Genomic DNA, 22052 nt, shown 5'->3' with positions numbered 1-22052 from the left:
ACTCGAAGGCCTCCAAAAGTCCTCAAAGTCTGGTGGGATGCTTGATGTATAAACTCAATTAAAATTGGAAAATTTCAGACAACTTTTTAGAGAGCCATGTAAGCCGTTTGTTTTCAGGTCCGTTTTCAATATACCTTTATGGAATACGCTTATTTTCATTTACTGTGAAAAATGGGGGGTACTTCAATATAAGCACCTTCGTGCCAGATGGGTTTCCTGGTGCTTCCGAAGGTAACAGCCAATCTGCCTACCGTCAGCATTGATATCGCTGGCTGGGCGATTCCGGAAGGCATCGAATTGGCAGATCCCTCGTTTTGTATTCCATCAGGAGTGGATCTCGTTCTAGGCATCGAAGCATTTTTCGACTTTTTTGGTTCCGGTAGGAAGATATTACTAGGCGAACGGCTTCCTGCATTACACGATTCGGTGTTCGGTTGGATTGTCAGTGGAGGATTCGCGGAAGGCAATCCAAGTTTGCATATTAACTGCAATATGGCAACTACAGAGCGTTTGGAGGAGCTACTAACAAGGTTCTGGTCCATGGAGGAGGGAGAGTCCATTCACAATTATTCCCCTGAAGAAAATCGTTGTGAAGCTATATTTTCGAGCACGGTACGGCGCGGAGCGGATGGCCGCTATTCTGTATCACTCCCCAAGAACGAAGACGTCATCTCTCAGTTGGGTGAATCTAAGGAGATCGCATTCCGGCGTTTTCTAGGCATTGAGCGGAGGCTAAACAGGGATCTCGATCTTAGAAAACAGTACGTTAACTTCATGGAGGAGTACTTAAAGTTGGGTCATATGCGGAAGATTGAAGAGGATCCTGAAACTACCAAACGATGTTTTCTTCCCCATCATCCGGTGGTTAAAGAAGCCAGCACCACTACCAAGGTTCGGATAGTGTTCGATGCATCCTGTAAAACTACCGTGGGACTGTCTCTGAACGATGCATTACTGGTAGGACCAGTTATTCAACAGGATCTTCGATCTATTATTCTTCGATGCTGTACGAAGCAGATATTGCTAGTGGCTGATGTGGAGAAAATGTTCCGCCAAATATCTGTACATCCAGCGGACAGGGCTCTGCAATCGATTCTATGGCGTTCGTCTCCTTTAGAGGAAGTGGGTGTGTACGAGTTGAACACCGTTACCTACGGAACAAAACCGGCTCCGTTCTTGGCGACTCGAACATTAAATCAACTAGCCATGGATGAAGGTGAACGATACCCTCTAGCAGCAAAGGCGATCACCGAGGACACCATTGGACGATGTCATTACCGGGTGCGATAACTTGGAGGAGGCCAGAAAGTTGCAGAACCAACTGGATGAAATGACATGTAGAGGTGGGTTTCGTCTAAGGAAATGGGCGTGCAACTATGCAGAAGTCCTGCAGGAGATTCCCGATGAAAATCTGGCAATTCGTCCCGCAGATGGAATACATCTTGATCCTGACCCATCCGTAAAGGCATTAGGATTAACTTGGCTGCCAGGAAGCGACAATTTCCGTTTTCATTTCGCTGTTCCTATAATCGATCCAGAAAACATTCTCACTAAACGCAAAGTCCTATCTATCATCGCTACATTATTTGACCCGCTGGGATTCATCGGTGCTACAACAACTGCTGCGAAGATTTTTATGCAGCTTCTATGGACACTGGAGGATGAAAAGGGCAAGAAGTTAGGGTGGGATCAGCCATTACCTTCGACGGTGGGTGAGTCTTGGAAGAAATTCCATGAGCAGCTCCCCATTCTCAACGAAAAAAAAATACTATGTCTGAAACTTGATTATGCATATGTACAACATGTGATAGATTTAGTTCGGAAAAGGTATTGGAGGGTAACCGCCCCTTCGGTGGGGTTTGATCCCACGACCCCAGTTCGCATGACAGGTGCTTTCCCTACTAAGCTACGAAGGACCTCCGTCGTCCACCGCAGCTTAGCGGGTACTGATGAAACCAAATTCCCAGCACCAGGTACCAGCCGATCTCTCGCAATACATTTTCAGAACTAACTCTCTCAAATGTATTTTTGTACACATCATGTCAACCAAGTAGGATGAGTATTTAGTATTGTCCGGCTCCTACACACTTGCTTCATCAGCAACGGCGCTCAATGAAGTAGGGTTGTGTGAGGTTGTGCCAGTTTGGTCGTCAGATCCCAACACGACCACACAAGCGAAGAGAGATCGCCACTCGAGATCAGTACATTCAAAGTTAATTGCCTATATGCCGGGTATTAAGCCACCCGGAGTGGAAATTAATTACTATGTCTGAAACTTGATTATGCATATGTACAACATGTGATAGATTTAGTTCGGAAAAGGTATTGGAGGGTAACCGCCCCTTCGTGTACAAAAATACATAAGAGAGAGTTAGTTTTGAAAATGTATTGAGAGAGTTCGGCTGGTACCTGGTGCTGGGAATTTGGTTTCATCAGTACCCGCTAAGCTGCGGTGGACGACGGAGGTCCTTCGTAGCTTAGTAGGGAAAGCACCTGTCATGCGAACTGGGGTCGTGGGATCAAACCCCACCGAAGGGGCGGTTACCCTCCAATACCTTTTTCCGAACTAAATCTATCACATGTTGTACATATGCATAATCAAGTTTCAGACATAGTAATTAATTTCCACTCCGGGTGGCTTAATACCCGGCATATAGGCAATTAACTTTGAATGTACCGAAAAAAAATGATCGTTGCACTATCATTCCCAACGCCGTAGAAGTGGAATTTCACTTTATCCCCGATGCCTCTGGAAAGGCTTCTGGCACATGCTTGTACGTCCGTAGTCAAGATCAGAGTGGCATCGTCGAGATCTAAGGTCGCTCCTTATCCAATCCATACCAAGGCTGGAACTCTGTTGTGCATTAGTGGCGGCGCATCTTTTCGAGAAGGTCCGTCAGGCTACTAATCTCCAAGTCAACACCACTTTTTGGGTAGACTCCACATGCACCTTACGGTGGATTGAAGCTCCTCCTTCAACGTGGTCAGTATTCGTCGCAAACAGGGTAGCAAAGATCCAGTCGATTACGGAGGGCTGCAACTGGAGGCATGTATCAGGAACTGACAACCCGGCTGACCTAATTTCGAGAGGTGTAGGTCCAAGGGAGATCATCCATAACAACTTCTGGTGGCACGGTCCGAAGTGGTTGGCTGAGAAGCCTGATAACTGGCCCACTCGGAAAACATTGTCGGAAAAAGAAGGAGAGGAAGAAAGGAAACACACTGTGGTGGTTGGTACAACATCAGCCGTGGCAGATTTTAATGCAAAACTATTCTCAACTTCAAATTGTTATACGACCTTAATTCGTCGCGTCGCTATTTGGCAGCGGTTGATACGATTTCTCCAATCACCGGAGGATCGCCCGGTGGGCTTCCTTAGAGCTGACGAGTTGCGGCATGCAGAATACACACTTATACGAAAGGTACAAGAGGAAACGTTTCCGGAAGAGCTGCATTCTATTCGGAAAAAGGAACCCGTCAGAAGAAGTTCTCCACTGCGGTGGTATCATCCTTATATTTGCGAGAATGGTATGTTACGAGTTGGTGGACGCTTACAGTACTCGGAGGAGCCGGACGGAATGAAGCATCCCATTATTCTACCAGCAAGACATCGTTTCACAAAAATTCTCTTCGAGTACCATCATCTACGATTGCTTCACGCCGGTCCGCAACTTTTACTGAGTACGGTTCGGCAATACTACTGGCCTCTTGGAGGAAGAAATGTTGCAAGACATGTCGTGCACAAATGCCTAACGTGCTTCAGGTCAAAGCCAAAGCAAGTTCAACAGTTTATGGGAGAATTGCCGTCTCCTAGAGTCACGATTTCCCGCCCGTTCTCCAAAACAGGAGTTGACTACTTTGGCCCAGTTCATATACGCTTAGCACCACGTAAGGCGGCAGTGAAGGCCTACGTAGCAATATTTGTCTGTATGTGCACCAAGGCGGTACACATGGAGTTAGTTTCCGATTTGTCCACTGAACGGTTTCTGCAAGCACTTCGACGGTTTATCTCGCGTAGAGGAAGGTGTACCGACCTGTATTCGGACAACGGCACGAATTTCGTTGGAGCACGAAATCAGTTGAAAGAATTCTTTCGGCTGTGGAAGGATGCAGAACATCGTCAGGAAGTAGCCAGATTTTGTGCCAATGAAGGAATCAATTGGCATTTCATTCCTCCTGGTTCCCCACATTTCGGGGGATTATGGGAAGCGGCGGTACGATCGGCTAAACATCACATTCTGCGTGTTGTAGGATGTAATTCTGCATCTCATGAAGACATGCTGACGCTTTTGGTGCAGGTTGAAGGATGTTTAAATTCCAGGCCACTAACGTCAATGTCAGATGACCCGGACGACCTAGAACCGCTTACACCGGCCCACTTTCTGGTTGGACAATCTTTACAATCATTTCCTGAAGAAGATGTTCGGTCAACACCAATAAACCGACTTAAACATTGGCAGGTCGTTCAGCAAAGGCTGCAGCAATTTTGGGATAGGTGGAAAAAGGAATATCTATGCCAGCTTCAGGGTAGGAACAAACGCTGGAAGCCACCGATTCAGCTTCAAGTAGGTAGGCTTGTAGTCATTCAGGACAACAATCTACCGCCAATGCGTTGGCGAATGGGTCGTATCGTGAAGCTGCATCCTGGAAACGACGGAGTTGTTCGAGTCATAACTATCAAAACAGCTTCTGGTGAACTGAAGAGATCGGTAGAGAAGGTTTGCTTGCTTCCTATGCCGGAATCAGCAAACGATGTTTGAGCCTAAATCATTATCCTTCCCTGTCCCCATCGAAGAGGATTTTCTACTTACAGGTTCAGAAATCAACATTTCAGGGTGGGTGAGAATGTTTGTAAGAACCACCCTAACCAACTTATTCTGGTTCAACCGCACCGCAGCAGGGACTGTCTGCTTACCATTGTTCTCCGAGTAGCTCGACGGTCGGCTACATCAAATCACTTTTGCTTTCGGTGAGGATTCAGTGACGTCATTGATGCAGGTGATTCATTCCACGTCGAGCATCCGAGCGAGACGGTTGTAAGTCCGCGTACGGTCTGCTTCTCTTTTGGTTTTTTTTTTCCTGAAGTACAGGTAGAGGTTTTTTCCGAAAGTGTTTTGAAGCATAGTGCTTGAGTGGAAGTGGTGCTTAGCTGAAGCAGTTAAGTAGCCATTTCGTTGCTTTTGCAAGACAACGCAAAGTTTTGCAGTTTCTTCGGCGTCCATCGCAGGCGCAGGCATCATCGCCCCACGCCGACAGTCATCACATCATCCATCGTGCGTCTCCACCAACACAGACGCTGCCGTCCTGCCACCATCCATCCACCCAGTTGCAGTGTTGTCTGCGGCAAGAACACCAACAACAGCGTGGTTCGCTTCGAAGCACCACCGCCCCGGCGATTGTCCATCCAGTCAGTGTGTGCTGCCAGAACCGTTAGCCGGCGACACAGCAGTGTGAACGCAAGTATTCACTTGAGCTCCCTCTCGTTGTTCCCCTCTCTTCTCCATCTTATTGGAATAGTTTTTTCCCTTTTCTTTAACTCGTCTTCCCCTCTCATTAATTTGTGTGTATGTGTGTTTTTTTCTGTCCTTGTGATAAGTGTTTAGTTTTAAAATAAATTGTGCCTCGCTGCAGCGGCGCATTTCGTGTCCGCAATGCGCGAAGGCGAAGTTGGCGGGGGTACTTCGTATTCCATGTCAGATGTTTCGTTGCATTCGGGTGTTCCAAACCAAAATGAAATGGACACCAGCAACGCTAAAATTTCCTCTACGAGCCCCCGTCCCAAGGTCTACCCTCACGACTCTAGTGGGCCGTATGTTGTTTTCTTTCGACCCAAAGGCAAACGTTTGAATATCAGCCAGATCAGCAAAGATCTGGAAAAGCGATTTTCGTCTGTCACGACCATTGACATGGTTGGGTCCAGTAAACTCCGTGTCACGGTCAGTGATCGCAAACAGGCCAACGAGATTGCCACCTGTGAGCTTTTCACTCTCGAATATAGGGTGTATTTACCGTCAGCAGTGTGTGAGATCGCGGGGTGGTGACGGAGGGAAGTATGACATGCGACGATTTGAAACAAGGTTTCGGTCGTTTCAAGAACGTTTCTTTGCCTCCTGTTACGATACTGGATTGCAAACAAATGTATTCGGTGTCGCAGGAGGGAGAGAAGCGGAGTTATTCCCCGTCTGACTCTTTCTGCGTCACTTTTTCCGGGTCCTCACTGCCTGACTACGTAGTGATTGGCAAACTTCGTCTACCTGTTCGGCTGTATGTACCGAAGGTGATGAATTGTGTTAATTGCAAGCAGCTGGGCCACACCGCTCAGTACTGCTGCAATAAACCTCGCTGTGCATCATGCGGAGAGAAGCATGTGGAGGGCGCGTGCAAGACGGCACCGAAATGTGTCTATTGTAACGAAAGCCCTCCACATGCTCTTGAAGCTTGTCCAACGTACATACAGCAGCGAATACACCAGAAGCGGTCTCTCCAGCAGCGTTCTCGGCGAAGTTACGCCGAAATGTTGAGGAAGGCCGCTCCTCCACTCGTTTCTGACACCATCTACTCGTCTCTTCCTTTGGACGATCAAGGTAGCTCTGACTCCGAGGTTGGAAATGGGGTTCCCTTGTTTTCAATGGCTCAACGAGGAAGAGAATAAAACAGAGCCAGCGACCCTCAAAAAGCCTAGAAAACAGCCTCAAAGTGAGCCCCAATCCAACATGGTCAAATTCAAAGCGGGTGGAAATACTCAAAACGTTCAACTTTTGTGGTTTCACATCGGGATGATCGAGAGTTTCCACCGCTTCCGGGAACATCTAAAATCCCAGATGCCCCATTTTTGCGATTTCTCAGCCAGAAAGAGAGCATACAGAGCGAGCAGAAGAACTCCCGAGCGCTCCAATGTTCACACTTTCTGGCATCGTGGAGCTCATCCTCAACTTCTTTGATGCTTCCGACCCCGTGAAGAACATGGTCAAAACTGTTCTTCCTATTCTGACTCCTCTCCTGAAGCAGCTGGCTTCGAAAATGCCCCTCCTCGAGTCATTTGTATCCTTCGATGGCTAATTTAGTCAATAAGGGTAACATGATTTCGATTCTACAGTGGAACTGTCGAAGTATTCTTCCAAAATTAGATATTTTAAATTTTTAGTTAACAAATTACAATGCGATGCTTTTGCTTTATGTGAAACATGGCTAACACCAGATGTGAACCTTCATTTTCCTGATTTCAACATAATCCGCCGCGATCGGGCAAATCGATATGGAGGGTGCTTTAGGGATCAAAAACAGCACTCCTTCTATAGAGTCGATCTTGCGCCGATGTCTGGCACCGAAGCTGTCTCATGTCAGGTGACTATTCGAGGAAAAGACCTCAGTATCGCCTCGATATATCTTCCTCCAAACACCGCGATATCTCGAAGAGATCTCTCGCACATCTGCTCGGTTATGCCCGAGCCACGGTTGCTCTTGGGAGATTTTAACTCCCACGGAACAGGCTGGGGGGAACTGTACGACGACAACCGTTCAACAATGATATACGACCTCTGCGACGACTTCAATATGTCAATTTTGAATACAGGAGAAGTTACACGAGTGGCTCCTCCAGCAAGAGATAGCCGTCTAGATCTTTCCATTTGTTCGAGCTCATTATCGTTGGACTGTACTTGGAAGGTGGTCCAAGATCCCCATGGTAGTGATCATTTGCCGATCGAAGTTTCGATTTCCAATGGACATAAGCAATCTGCTTCCATCGATCTATCATATGACCTCACGAAGCACATCGATTGGGGCAAATATGCGGACGCCATCAGCGATGGCATACAGTCTATAGAAGCACTTCCCCGCGGGAAGAGTACAAGTTTCTATCGCAGTTGATTCTTGAAAGCGCTCTTCAGGCACAACGTCGGCCGGTGCCAGGAGCTTCGGTTCGTAGGAAACCCTACAGTCCGTGGTGGGACATCGAGTGTACGCAACTTTATCGCGAGAAATCCGCCGCGTTCAAAGAATTTCGGAAACACGGGGCGATCGTTCTTCACAAACGATACACCGCGCTCGAAATCCAGTTCAAGAAACTGGTCAAAGTGAAGAAGCGCGGATATTGGCGCACTTTTGTTGAAGGTTTATCGCGCGAGACTTCAATGAAAACTCTGTGGACCGTCGGGAGAAGAATGCGCAACGCGTCGTCCGTAAACGAAGATCGTGAAAGCTCGTCGCGGTGGATACTTGACTTCGCAAAGAAAGTTTGTCCGGATTCGGTACCGGTGAGGCAAGAGCTAAGTGATGCTTTTGCTGGCAGGGATGATATGGATCGTCCCTTTTGATGATTGAATTCTCACTTGCTCTCCTTTCATGTAACAATTCCGCTCCAGGGATGGATAGAATCAGGTTCAATTTGCTCAAAAACCTCCCAGACGTCGCGAAGAGGCGCTTATTGAACTTGTTCAATCAGTTACTGGAGTGCAACATTGTTCCGGATGATTGGAGGGAAGTGAGGGTGATAGCCATCCAGAAGCCCGGAAAACCCGCGTCGGATTGTAACTCGTATCGCCCCATCGCGATGCTGTCATGTCTTCGGAAGCTGTTGGAGAAGATGATTCTCTTCCGGCTAGACAAATGGGTTGAATCGAATAGTTTGTTGTCAGATACACAATTTGGTTTCCGCAGGGCAAGGGAACGAACGACTGTCTTGCGTTGCTTTCTTCAGAAATTCAGCTTACTTTCGCTAAAAAGAGCAAACGGGCTCAGTGTTTTTGGACATTAAGGGGTCTTTTGATTCAGTTTGTGTCGATGTCTTATCTGGCAAATTTCACGCGTGTGGACTTTCACCAAATTTGTACAATTTGTTGTCAGAGAAGCGTATGAGTTTTTCTCATGGTGACTCGGCAACTTCAAGAATTAGCTACATGGGTCTCCCCCAGGGCTCATGTTTGAGCCCCCTCCTTACATTTCTTACGTCAGAGACATTGATGAATGTCTCATGCCAAATTGCTCGTTAAGGCAGCTTGCAGATGATTGTGTTGTATCCGTTTCGAGGCCAACAGCGGCTGATCTGCAAGGACCATTGCAAGATACTTTGGACAATTTGTCCACTTGGGCTACGAAGCTGGGTATCGAAATCTCTCGGAGAAAACTGAGATGGTTGTCTTTTCAAAAAACATAAGCCGGCAAAGTTCCCGCTCCAACTGATGGGTAAGACAATCACTCATAGCATGTCTTCGAAATACCTCGGGGACTGGTTCGACTCGAAATGTACCTTCAGGAAGCACATTGTGTATCTGACACAAAATGCCAGAAACGGATCAACTTCATGCGATCAATAACCGGAACATGGTGGGGAGCGCATCCCGAAGATCTTATGACGTTGTATAGAACAACCATTTTGTCGGTCCTCGAATACGGTAGTTTCTGCTTCCAGTCCGCGGCTAAAACACACATGCTGAAGCTTCAAAGGATTCAGTACCGCTGTCTCCGTATCGCGTTAGGATGTATGAATTCGACACATACGATGAGCTTGGAAGTACTTGCGGGAGTACTGCCACTAACAGATCGTTTCGCGGAATTATCGCTCCGGTTCCTCATCCGCTGTGAGGTTCTCAATCCATTGGTCATTGACAACTTCGAGAAGCTGCTCGAACAAAACCCTCAATCTCGATTCATGAGTATTTACCACTGGTACATAACGCTGGAGGTAAGCCCTTCTTCGGTAGATACCAATCGTGCTAACTTCTTAGACTCTTACAGTTCCTCTGTTACATTTGATCTGTCCATGAAGCAGGAGGTTCATGGAATACCAGACTTTCTGTGTGCGGAGGTCATACCTCCATTATTTGCAAACAAATACGGGCACGCCAGTGAGGAGAGAAGCTTTTTTACAGACGGGTCAAAATTGATGACTCTACTGGTTTCGGTGTTTTCTACGTTTTCATAGCGCCTACTTTAAGCTCAAAGAGCTGCTGAGCTAGCAGTTTTACACTATTCATTCGAACAAATCGCACCCCTACCTCCTGACTACTTTTTCATCTTCACCGACAGTCTAAGTTCCATGGAGGCTGTTCGGTCAATGAAACCAGTTAAGCACTCAGCGTATCTTCTGAATGGGATACGGAAAGCTTTGAGTGCCTTATCACAACGGTCTTACACAATCACCATGGCTTGGGTCCCTTCTCATTGCTCGATCCTGGGAAATGAGAAAGCGGACTCTTTGGCTAAGGTGGGCGCTATGGAAGGTGATATTTACGATCGGAAAATCACCTTCGATGAATTTTTCACATTAGTTCGTCAGGAAACCTTGAACAGCTGGCAACAGAAATGGACAAATGGGGAGTTGGGTAGATGGCTGTATTCAATTCGCCCGCAGGTGTCGAAGCGTCCATGGTTCAAAAAATTGAATATGGGACGAGACTTCATTCGAACCATGTGCCGTCTAATGTCCAATCACTACACTCTAAATGCACATCTTTTCAGAGTGGGGCTCTCGGAAGGAAATCTCTGTGTTTGCGGCGAGGATTATCAGGACATCGATCATGTCGTGTGGGCGTGCGAGGAGCATCGTGGCCCCAGATCTGCGCTAACTGTACATCTCCGGGTCCAAGGAAAACAACCAAAGCCTATTAGGGAAGTGTTGCCGGGCCTTGATTTCGAGTACATGTCCCTGGTCCACCAAATTTTTGAAAGTTGCTGATGTAAGACTGTAATCATTGTCTGCGCCTTGTCACGACCTTTGTCTGTCAATGTCTGTCGTAAATCCCTTCCGTATGTCTTCCTCTCGTCGTTGCCTCCCAAAAAAAAAGTTTGTCCCGTTACAGATGTAAAAATGCGAGGAATGTCAACTTCGTGAACATCAGCATCGTAAAATCCTTTTCTTTCCTCTTGTATTATTGTATTCCCTAACCTCTACTAAACCGCGAGTCTTTCGGTTCCCCAAAACTAACACTATGTATAAGAATCAAGAAATGTATTGTTAAACTTGATTTCGGCTCCGTAACGCTTCACGGCAAATGAGCCTTCCAAATAAACGAAAGATAAAAAAAAAAAATTGATGCAGGTGATGAACAGATCGAAGGTAGAACGACGATCATATGGATGCTGAGCGGGAGAGCGTTTCGTGGATTTATATTCACCACCCAACGTTCGGTTGGAGATTTGAATAATTTGTAGTTGTAGGTAGAGAGAAGACGAATAGTAACATCCAAGACATGATCGGGAACGGTCCTGCGTGACCCCATAATAGCCCATATAAGTGTGAATTGTTAGTGTTAAGGAAAAATAAATGTAGTTTGTGTAATGTCGCGATAAATAAAGTAGTCTTTATGTGAAGTGATTGTGTTGTGCTGTGAATCCTAATATCACCGGCAATTGTAACTGCCAAAAGGACTTTTTCGCCGCCAGTCGACCCCACTGTGTCTGGCCCTAGGAATATCAAGCACCAAGAGAAGGCTTGCTCGGAACGAATCGAGCCCGTCCAGCCACCCCAACCACATACCCTTCATCAACGATCGGCTCAGGTATTCTACATTCTTGGTCGAAGGTGCATCATCTGCGGAAGTCGGTCGTACTACAGGCTTCAGAAGAAACTGCGGTCAAAAAAAATTATCACCCACTAACTTCAGCAAATCAATATGCATGCGATGCGCAACTGCACTCAAATCATCTTATCGAATACTATAGAGCATTTGAACCGAAATTCAAGAAACTCTGGTTGGCACTTTTTTGCGTCAATTGATCAGCATCATTGAACTTTACTCTTTCAAACAAATAACATATTTAAGCCGATATTACATTATCGTTTTTTTCTTTATCTGAGCGTTCAAATTCCCAACCAATAGCTAACACGAGGTAGTCTTTATAATGTGATACATTATGCAAACTCTATTGTGAATAATATGTTTTTGAAGTAGAAGTACCATATTCCAACGAAATATTGAAATAAAGAACATTCTTATTCAGACATAACACAATAAACACATCTGAAACTTTATTGAAACCATCCGTTTTCTCCGACAGATCAATTCGTTATTGTATTCGATCTTGGTGGTTTTCCTCCCAGGACTGAAGGCGAGCCCAGAGAAATATTCTCAAGCAACATCTGTTCCAGTTCACATGCCGTCCTCCGCTTTTCCTTCCACATTCGTCTCGCAACAAAACTAGGCTATTAGAACAACAAGCAACTTTCAGTAGCACACTAACTCACTCACTATAGGTGTTACGTAGCTGGCCACAACGTAAGCAACGTCAATAGTGCACATGTGTGCCAAGATGGGAACACGCGCTCGTGTCATGCATCCATTCTGGTCGTCCTTGCATTATTAGTTTTCCTTATTGTGTTCCTGAAGCACCTTCCTACCGGGAACTGGTAGCCGGAGCCATCATAAACTATTGTATTTTTCCGGCCATATTGTTTTCGCCCGTGCAGTGTGGGTCCGCCAATCCCATCCACAATCCGGTGTTGTTTGCGGACAAGCTTGTTGCTCTCGACTTTGTTTGTGCACTCGAGCGTGGTGTGTCTCCTTTATAGGCTTACCCCAAGCTTTCACGAGACACAAAAGACAGCTTTTTCGAGTGGATACCACCGCATCATGCTTCGGGGGCACTTATCTGTTGGGTTGGATTTAATTTACGACCTTGGTGCTCCGATGCAGTGTCAGTGGCCGGGGCTCGTCCCTTCACATGCTCTGCTGACTGCAATATTTATCACTTTGGGAGATGGCTTTTTTATGAATTGTTGGCATCGATAAAAGGCTTGTTTTCTTGTCCTAATGAGAAAATATTGTGAAAGGAATGGCTGCAGATATGGCATGCTAAAGCTCCCAGACAAGAGCATAATGAAAGGCTATAAACAAAAATTAGACGCAATGCGAGCTTTTCATGAAGATTTATGCTCGGATTTGTCCTGAGTATGATCGTAACTTCTTATAGGTGATGCATAACTCTAATTGCGGGTATTGTCAGATGTAGTTTACCCAAAGGCGATCTACCAATTCTAATACCATACTAATTATATCACACAAGGAAACCTAGCAATGAAAACATAATTAGACAGCCTGAGTCCAAAGTAAGCGAACAAGCTTGACAAACTAATTTGGATGGTTTAGCAAAGCACTTTTCACAAGCACAAACATTTCTGACGGAAAAAAAGAACTTTAGAAACTCTCAAAAATCTTCACAGCATCTCATAAAAAAAACATGTAAGGCCTTTTTAAAATTCTTGGCTCGCTTTCAGTGATCTTCTACATTTTTCTCCTCAAATTCCTTCTCAAAAAATAAAAATTAGCTTTTTTTATCGTGACCCGGACGAGGTTTCAAAGCTCGAGAGTTCGTCACAACAATGCTCAATAAACTGATTATCATCGTCGATTCCTTCTGACACGAACTCAAAAACCAAAAGCATTTTTGCGGTACCATGGAGCTTAAGTTAGCCCCATATACGATGATTAGAAAGATTCAATAGAAGGGTACATCTCGTTACAAAATCTATACCATTTCGTCGAAATACATTTAATCAAATGACTTTCGAATCTAGAATCTTCTTCTCGATGCATGCTTCTTCTGGAAGCTTGATGATACTCTTCACGACGCTCGAATTTTCTTCTCGAAGCTTGAAAAGCTTCTTCTCGAAGCATAAAAGTCTTCTTCCCGAAGCATGAAAAGCTCTTACTGGAAGCTTGAAAAGCTTCTTCTTCGCAGCTTGGAAAGCTTTTTCTCGATACTTCAAAAGCTTCTTATCTAAGCCTAAAAAGCTTCTTTCCAAAGCTTGAAAAGCTTCTTCTTGAAGCTTGAAAAGTTTCTTCTTGAAGCTTGAAAAGCTTCTCCTTGAAGCTTGAAAAGCTTCTTCTTGAAGCTTGAAAAGCTTCTTCTTGAAGCTTGAAAAGCTTCTTCTTGAAGCTTGAAAAGCTTCTTCTTGAATCCTTCAAAACTACTTCTCGAAGCTTAAAAAGCTTCACCTTGAAAAGCTTACTCTTGAAACTAATAAAGCTTGTACTCGAAGCCTGAAAAATTTCTTCTCCACGCTTAGAATCTTCTTCTCAAAGCTTGAAAAGCTTCTTTTCGAAGCTTGGAAAGCTTCTTCTTGAAGCATGAAAAGCTTTTTCTCGAAGCTTGAAAAGCTTCTTCTCGAAGCTTGAAAAGCTTCTTCTCGATGCTTGAAAAGCTTCTTCTCGAAGCTTGTGCTTCCTTCAGTTGTTCTGAGCCTTCCGTAGCTCTGAAAGTGCTCTCGAAGCCTCCCAAAGCTTCCTTGAAGTTTGAAAGCTCCTCGAAGCTTGAAAAACCCCTCAGCTTGTGAGCTTCCAGCTCTTGGCTTGAGCTTGAGCCCGCCTGAGTGCCTCCCAGCCTTCCAGCTCCTTGAAAAGCTTGCTTTCCAGCCTTTCTCCTAGCTCGAAAGCCTCTTGCCTTGAGCTCCTGCTCCCAGCTTGACGCCTAGGAGTTTCTTGAAGCCCTGAGCTCCTCCTGAGCCTCCTCCCAGCTCCTCCTGAAGCTCCTCCCGGTGCCTTCAGCTTGAGCTTCCTTGAGCTCCTCCCGCTCCTCCTGAAAGCTTTCTGTTTTCCCAGCCTCCCGAGCTCCTCCAGGCTTGCTTCCTCCCAGCCTTGAAAGCTTCAGCTTTCCAGCTTTCCGGTTCCAGCTTCTGCTCCTCCCGAGCTCCGGCTCCTCCCAGCCTGCTCCTCCCGTCCTCCTGAGCCTCCGGCTCCTGGCCTCCCGAGCTCCTCCTGGCCTCCCAGCCTGGCCTCCCAGCTCCTCCTCCCAGCCTGGCTCCGAGCCTGGCTCCTGAGCTCCTCCCAGCCCAGCCCTCCCAGCCCGTCCTCCCAGCTCCCGCCCCTCCCAGCCTCCCAGCCTGGCTCCTCCCAGCCTGGCTCCTCCCGCCTCCCGGCTCCTCCCAGCCTCCTGGCTCCTCCCGGCTCCTCCCAGCCTCCCGGCTCCTCCCGGCTCCTCCCAGCCTCCCGCCTCCTCCAGCTCCTGGCTCCTCCCAGCCTGGCTCCTCCTGAGCCCGCCTCCTGCCTGGCCTCCCAGCCTGCCTCCCAGCTCCTCCTGAGCCTGGCTCCTCCCAGCCTCCTGAGCTCCCTGGCTCCTGCCTCCCGCCTGGCTCCCAGCCTCCCGGCTCCCAGCCCGGCTCCTCCTCCCAGCCTCCTGGCTCCTCCTCGCCTGGCTCCTCCCAGCCTCCTCCCAGCCTGGCTCCTCCCGGCTCCTGCCTCCTGCTCCTCCCGCCTCCCGCCTGCCTCCCAGCTCCTGGCTCCTCCCGCCTGGCCCGGCTCCCAGCCTCCCGTCCTCCCGAGGCTCCTCCCGGCCTCCCGCCTCCTGGCTCCTCCCGCCTGCCCGGCTCCTCCCGCCTCGGCTCCTCCTGCCTGCTCCTCCCAGCCTGCCTCCTCCCGAGCCTCCTGGAGCCTCCTCACTGCCTCCTGAGCTCCTCCCAGCCTGGCTCCTGAGCCTGGCTCCTCCTGAGCCTCCTCCCAGCCCCTCCCAGCCTGGCTCCTGGCTCCTGCCTCCCAGGCTCCCAGCCTGGCTCCTCCCGCCAGCTCCCAGCCTGGCTCCTCCTGCCTCCCAGCCTGGCTCCCGTCCCGGAGCTCCTCCCGGCTCCGTCCTCCCGCCTGGCTCCTCCTGCCTGGCCCCGGCTCCCAGCCTCCCGTCCTCCCAGCCTGGCCTCCTCCCGCCTCCTCCCAGCCCGGCTCCTCCAGCCTGCCCTCCTGCTCCTGAGCTCCGCCTGCTCCTCCCAGCCTCCTCCTCCCAGCCTCCTCCTGAGCCTGGCTCCTCCCAGCCGAGCCTCCCAGCCTGGCGCCTCCTCCTGAGCCTCCTGGCTCCTCCTGAGCCTCCGGCTCCTCCTGGCTCAGTCCTCCTCCTGGGAGCTCCTCCCAGCCTGGCTCCTCCCAGCCCTCCTGGCCTGAGCTCCCGAGCCTCCCAGCCTGGCTCCAGCTCCCTCCTGGCTCCTCCCAGCCTCTGACTCCTCCCGCCTGGCGCTCCCAGCCTCCCAGCCTGGTGCCTCCTGACTCCTCCCAAAGTCCTCCCAGCTCCTCCCAGCCTCCTGAGCTCCTCCCAGCCTCGCTCCTCCCAGCCTGGTGCTCCTCCCAGCCTGCTCCTCCTGCCTCCCAGCCTGCCCTCCAGCCTCCTCCCAGCCTGAGCTCCTCCCAGCTCCGAGCCTCCCAGCCTGAGCTCCTCCTGGCCTGGTGCCTCCTGAGCCTGCCTCCTGAGCCTGGTGCCTCCTGGCTCCTGCCTGCCCTCCTGAGGCCTGCGCCTTCCCAGCTTCTGCCCCCCAGCCTCCCAGCTCCTCCCAGCTCCTCCTGAGTTCCTCCCTCCCAGCCTGAAAGCTCCCAGCCTGAGCTCCTCCTGAGCCTGAGTGCTCCTCCCAGCTCCTGGTGCTCCTCCCCAGCTCCAGCTCCTCCCAGCCTGAGCCTCCTTGAAGCCCTGAAAGCCTCCCAGCCTGAGCTCCTCCTGGGCCCTGGCTCCTCCAGCCTGAGCTCCTCCCTGAGCCTGAGTTCTCCCAGCCTGGCTCCTCCAGCCTGCGCCTCCCAGCCTCCTCCCAGCTCCCTGCTCCTCCCAGCCTCCGCTCCTCCAGCCTGGTGCTCCTCCTGAGCCTCCCAGCCTGGAGCTCCTCCCGAGCCTGGTTCCTCCCTGAGCCTGCCTGAGCCTCCTGGCCTGAGCTCCTCGGCCTCCTGGCCTCCCGGCTCCTCCCATGCCTGAGTTCTCCTAGCCTGGCTCCTCCCAGCCTGCCTCCCAGCTCCTCCTGAGCTCCTCCTGCCTGGCTCCCGCCTCCTCCCAGCCTGGCTCCTCCCAGCCTCCTCCCGCCAGGCCTGCCTCCTGCCTCCCAGCTCCTCCCAGCCTGCTCCTCCCAGCCTGGCCTCCTGAGCTCCTCCCAGCCTGGCTCCCAGCCTCCTCCCAGCCTCCCGGCTCCTCCCAGCCTGGCGCCTCCCAGCCCGTCCTCCTCCTGGCTCCTCTCAGCCTCCTCCCAGCCTCACGCCCCTCCTCCAGCCTGCCTCCAGCCTGGTTCTCCTCAGCCTGCCTCCCAGCTCCTCCAGCTGGCCTCCAGCCTGAGCTCCTCCAGCCTGAGCTCCTCCTGAGTTTGGAATGCTCTCCCAGCCTGAAAGCTTCCTCCAGCCTGAAAGCTTCTCCAGCTTCTGAAAGCCTTCTGAGTTTCCTTCTGAGTTTCGAAAGCTTCTCCAGCTTGGAAAGCTTCCTGTCTTCCAGCTTGAAGCTTCAGTGAAAGCTTCTTTCAGTTGAACATAATTAGACAGCCTGAGTCCAAAGTAAGCGAGCAAGCTATAAACTAATTTGATGGTTTAGCAAAGCACTTCTCATACACAAACATTTCTGACGGAAAAAGAACTTTAGAAACTCCCTCAAAAATCTTCTATAGCATCTCATAAAAAACATGTAAGGCCTTTTGAAATTCTTGGCTCAGCTTGAAAAGCGCTTTCAGTGCTCTCTCCTCAAAATCCTTCTCAAAAAATAAAAATTAGCTTTTTTATCGTGACTGACGAGGTTTCAAAGCTCGAGAGTTCAATGCTCAATAAACTGATTATCATAGTCGATTCCTTCTGACACGAACTCAAAAGCATTTTGGAAGCATGGAGCTTGAGTTATACGGATGATTAGAAAGATTCAATAGAAGGGTACATCTCGTTACAAAATCTATACCATTTCGTCGAAATACATTTAATCAAATGACTTTCGAATGTAGAATCTTTCTCGATGCATGCTTCTTCTGGAAGCTTGATGATACTTCACGACGCTCGAATTTTCTTCCTCGAAGCTTCGGAAAGCTTCTTCGAAGCATAAAAGTCGTCTTCCTGAAGCATGAGAAGTTTTATTGGAAGCTTGAAAGCTTCTTCGCAGCTTAAGCTTTTTCGATACTTCAAAAGCTTCTTTATCTAGCAAAAGCTCTTCCAAAGCTTGAAATGCTTCTTCTCGAAGTTTGAAAAGTTTTTTGAAGCTTTGAAAGCTTCTCCTGACGCGCTTGAAAGCTTCTTCTTGAAGCTTGAAAGCTTCTTCTTGATGCTTGAAAAGCTTCTTGAATCCTTCCAAACTCAGTTCGTTGCTTTCTAAAAGCTGCTTTTGAAAACCCTGAAAGTGCTTACCTTTTGAAACCAATAAAGCTTGTACCTGAAGCCTGAAAAGTTTCTTCTCTCTTCCACGCTTAGAATCTCTCTCTCAAAGCTTGGAAAAGCCTTTTCAAAGCTTCAAGTTTCTTCTTGAAGCATAAAAGTTTCTTTCGAAGCCAGTGCCTGATGCTTGAAAGCTCAGCTTGAAAAACTTCTTCAGCTTAAGCTTCTTCTAGTTGAAAAAGCTCTTCCAGCTTGAAAGCCTTCCTGAAGCCTGAGTGCTCTTCTGAAGCCCAGCCTGAACCTTCCAGCTGAAGCCTTGGAAGCCTCAGCTCCTTCAAAGCTAAAGCTTCTTCAGCTCCTGAAGCCCAGCTCCGTTCCCTGTAGCTTGAAAGCCTTCCTTCTCGAAGTCAAAGCTTTTTCTGAAGCTTGGCTCCCGCCTTGCTCCTTCTTCTCGAGCTTAAGCTTCTCCTGAGTTTGAAGCCTGGAGCTCCTTCAAATGAGCTCGTTTGCTTGGAACGGTGGCTTCTCCTGAGCCTGAAAAGCTTCTTCTTGAAGCTTGGAAAGCTTCTTCTTCGAAGCTCTTGGAAAGCCTCCTCCCAGCCTGGCTCCCGGCTCCTGGCTCCTGCTGCCCTCCCAGCCTGGCTCCTGCCTCGGCTGGAAAGCTCCTTCCCAGCCTGGCTCCCAGGCTCCTGGCTCCTCCTGCCCCGTCCCAGCCCGGCTCCCAGCCTCCCGGCTCCTCCCGCCCGCCTCCCAGCCCCGGCTCCTCCCGCTCCCGTCCTCCTCCCGGCTCCTCCCAGCCCGGCTCCTCCTGGCTCCTCCCAGCTCCTCCTGGTCCTCCCGTCCTCCCAGCCTCCAGGGCTCCTCCCGCCTCCTCCCGAGGCTCTGTCCTCCTGGCTCCTGCTCCTCCTGAGCCTCCTGGCTCCTCCCGCCTCCCGAGGTCTCCCAGCCTCCTGAGCCCTTTCCCGAAAAGCTCCTCCCCTCCCCAGGCCTGAGTTCCTCCGCAGCTCCTCCTGTCCCCAGCCTGAACGCCTGGCTCCAGCCTGGCTCCTCCTGCTCCTCCCAGCTCCTGGCCTCCAGCCCGGCTCCTCCTGGCTCCTGCCTCCCAGTCCTCCTGGCTCCTCCCAGCCCGCCTCCCAGCCTCCTGGCTCCTCCCTCAGCCCGCCTCCCGCCCTGTCCTCCCGGCTCCTCCCAGCCCGGCTCCCGCCTGCCTCCCAGGCTCCGCCCTCCCAGCCTCCTGGCTCCTCCCTCCGCCTGCCTCCCGGCCTCCCAGCCTCCTGGCTCCCGCCCGGCTCCCGCCCGGCTCCCAGCCCGGCTCCCGCCTCCTCCTGGGCTCCTGGCTCCTCCTGGCTCCCGCCCTCCCAGCCCGTCCTGGCTCGGCTCCCAGCCTCCGTCCCAGCTCCCGGCTCCTGCCAGCCGGCTCCTCCCGCCCGTCCTCCCAGCCTCCTGCCAGCCCGGCTCCCAGCCCGTCCAGCCTCCCGGCCCTCCCAGCCTCCGGCTCCTCCCAGCCTGAGCTCCTCCCGCCCTCCCGCCTCCCGGCTCCTCCCAGAGCCTCCCGGCTCCTCCCGCCTCCCGGCTCCTCCCAGCCTCCCGGCTCCTCCTGAGGCCTGCCTCCCAGCCTCCTCCTCCAGCCTGGCTCCTCTGGCTCCTCCCAGCCTCCCAGCTCCTCCCGGCTCCTGGCTCCCGCTCCCGTCCCAGCCTCCCGGGAGCTCCCAGCCTGGCTCCTCCTGAGCCTGGTCCCGGCTCCTCCCAGCCTCCTGCACTCTCCCGCTCCTGGCTCCTCCTGGCCTGCCCTCCCAGCCTGCCTCCCAGCCTCCCAGCCCAAACTCCTGGGCCTCCCAGCCTGGCTCCCAGCCTCCTGGCCCTGAGCCTCCTGGCCTCCCAGCCTCCCAGCCTGCTCCTCCTGGCCTCCGGGCTCCTCCTCAGCCTCCTCCAGGCCTGCTCCTCCGAGGCTCCGCGCCTCCCAGCCTCGGCTCCTCCCCAGCCTGGTGCCTGCCGAGCTCCCAGCCTGGATCCTCCGCTCAGCCTGAGCTCCTCCTTGAGCCCGCCTGAAAGCTCCTGAGCCTGTGCTCCTCCCAGCTCCTCCCGTCCCAGCCCTGAGTGCCTCCTGAGCCTCCTCCTGGGCTCCTGTCCCAGTCCTCCCAGCTCCTGTCCCAGCCTCCTCCTCCTGAGGCTCCTCCCAGCCTCGGCTCCCTCCCAGCCTCCTGAGCTCCTCCCAGCCTGGCCTCCCAGCCTCCTCCCGAGGCTCCTCCCAGCCCCTGGCTCCTCCCAGCCTGCCCTCCCAGCCTCCTGCTCCCGCCCGAGCTCCTCCCAGCCTCCTGAGCCTGCGCCTCCAGCCTGAGCTCCTCCTGGCCTGAGCTCCGCCCTGAGCTCCTCCCAGCCTCCATGAACCTTCCCAGCCACGGCTCCCAGCCTCCTGGCTCCCAGCCCAGCCTCCTGGCCTGGCCTCCCAGGTCCTTCCTGCTCCTCCTGAGCCTCCCTCCTGGCTCCTCCCAGCCTGCCTCCCAGCCTGGCTCCTCCCGTCCTCCTGGCTCCTCCCGAGGCCTGCTCCTCCAGCCTGGCCCTCCCAGCCTGGCTCCTCCCAGCTCCAGCCTCTGGCTCCTCCGAGCCTGCCTCCGCCTGCCTCCTCCCAGCCTCCTGCCTCCTGCCTGAAAGTGCCTCCCGAGCCTGCCTGGTCTCAGCCTCCCGAAGTCCTCCTGCTCCTCCCTCAGCCTGTTCCCTCAGCTCCTGCCTCCGAGCCTGTCCTCCCGCCTGGGTCCTCCTGGCTCCTCCTGTCCCAGCCTGGTGTCCCGTCCCGTCCCAGCCCGTCCCAGCCTGGCTCCTCCTGCCTGAGTCTGGTCCTGCCCGGCTCCTCCCGAGCCTCAGCCTCCTCCTGGTCCCAGCCTGGCTCCTCGAGCCCGTCCGAGCCTGAGCTCCGTCCCAGCCTCCCGAGCTCCTCCAGCCTGGCTCCGAGCCTGCCTCCTCCCAGCCTGGCTCCTCCTGATTCTCCCTCCTGGCTCCTCCCAGCCTCCCGAGCTCCTGAGGCCTGGCTCCTCCCAGCCTGAGCCTCCGGCCTCCTGAGCTCCCAGCCTGGAAAGTTCTCGCCTGAGCTCCAGCCTCGAGTTCTCCCCAGCCTCCTGCCTCCAGCCTGAGTTCTCCAGGAAAGCTCCTCCTGGCTCCTCCTGAGGCCTCCCTCCTGACAGCCTCCTGAGCCTCCTCCCAGCTCCTCCTGGCTCCTCCCCAGCCTGAGTGCCTGCCTCCTGAGCCTGAGAAAGCTCCTCCTGGTCAGCTCCTCCTGACTGAGCTCCTCCCAGCCTCAGTGCCTCCTGAGCCTCCCTCCTGCTCAGTGCCTGGCTCCTCCCAGCCTGCCCTCCCCAGCCTGAGTGCCTCCCAGCCTGAACTCCCGAGCTCTGTCCTCCCGCTCAGAGTGCCCTCCCTGGCCTTCCCTCCTCCCAGTCCGGGAGCTCCCAGCTGAGCTCCTCCCAGCTCCCAGCCTCCCGAGCCTCCCAGCCTGAGTTCCTCCCAGCTCGAGGCTCCTCCACGCAGCTCCTCCCATGAACCCAGACTTGGTGCTCCTCCCAGTCCCTGCTCCTCCCAGACTGAAAGCTCCTCCCAGCCTGAGCTCCTCCTGAGCCTCCTGGCTCCTCCTGAGCGCCTGAGCTCCTCCCAGCCTGGAGCTCCTCCCAGCTCCTGAGCCCAGCCTGGCTCCTGAGCTCCCGTCCTCCCAGGCCTGAAAGTTCCTCCCAGCCTCCAGCCTGAGCTCCTCCTGGCTCCTCCAGCCTCCCTCCTCCCAGCTCCCTCCCAGCTGCTCCTCCTCCCAGCTCTGCCTCCCGAGCTCCTCCTGGTCCTCCCAGCCTGGCTCCTCCCAGCTCTGGCTGACCTTCCTGGGAGCCTCCAGCCTCCCAGCCTGGAAAGCTCCTGGCTCCTCCTGGCCTCCCGCCCGCCCTCCTGAGCCCGTCCCAGCCTGGCTCCTCCCAGCCTCCTGGTCCTCCTGCTCCTGGCTCCTCCCAGCCTCTCGCAGCCTGCTCCTCCCGGCTCCTGGCTCCTCCGCCTCCTCCC

The 22052-nt window shown here is 52.5% G+C and overlaps 1 protein-coding gene across 1 annotated transcript; it reads left to right on the top strand.

Annotated features, from left to right (window-relative positions):
- Positions 1–207: 207 nt before the first annotated feature.
- LOC134222704 (uncharacterized) lies at positions 208–1290 on the top strand. The gene has a single exon (XM_062701867.1). The coding sequence runs from the start codon at positions 208–210 to the stop codon at positions 1288–1290; it is 1083 nt and encodes a 360-aa protein (XP_062557851.1).
- The last annotated feature ends 20762 nt before the right edge of the window (positions 1291–22052 follow it).

Source organism: Armigeres subalbatus, chromosome 3 (genome assembly GCF_024139115.2).
Source record: "Armigeres subalbatus isolate Guangzhou_Male chromosome 3, GZ_Asu_2, whole genome shotgun sequence".
NCBI lineage: Eukaryota > Metazoa > Arthropoda > Insecta > Diptera > Culicidae > Armigeres > Armigeres subalbatus.
The sequence above is the reverse complement of the archived record's forward strand: the minus strand, read 5'-3'. Positions and strand labels throughout refer to the sequence as shown.

Coding starts and splice junctions, on each gene's coding strand:
- LOC134222704 (XM_062701867.1), top strand. CDS start 208: ATGGGTTTCCTGGTGCTTCCGAAGGTAACAGCCAATCTGCCTACCGTC.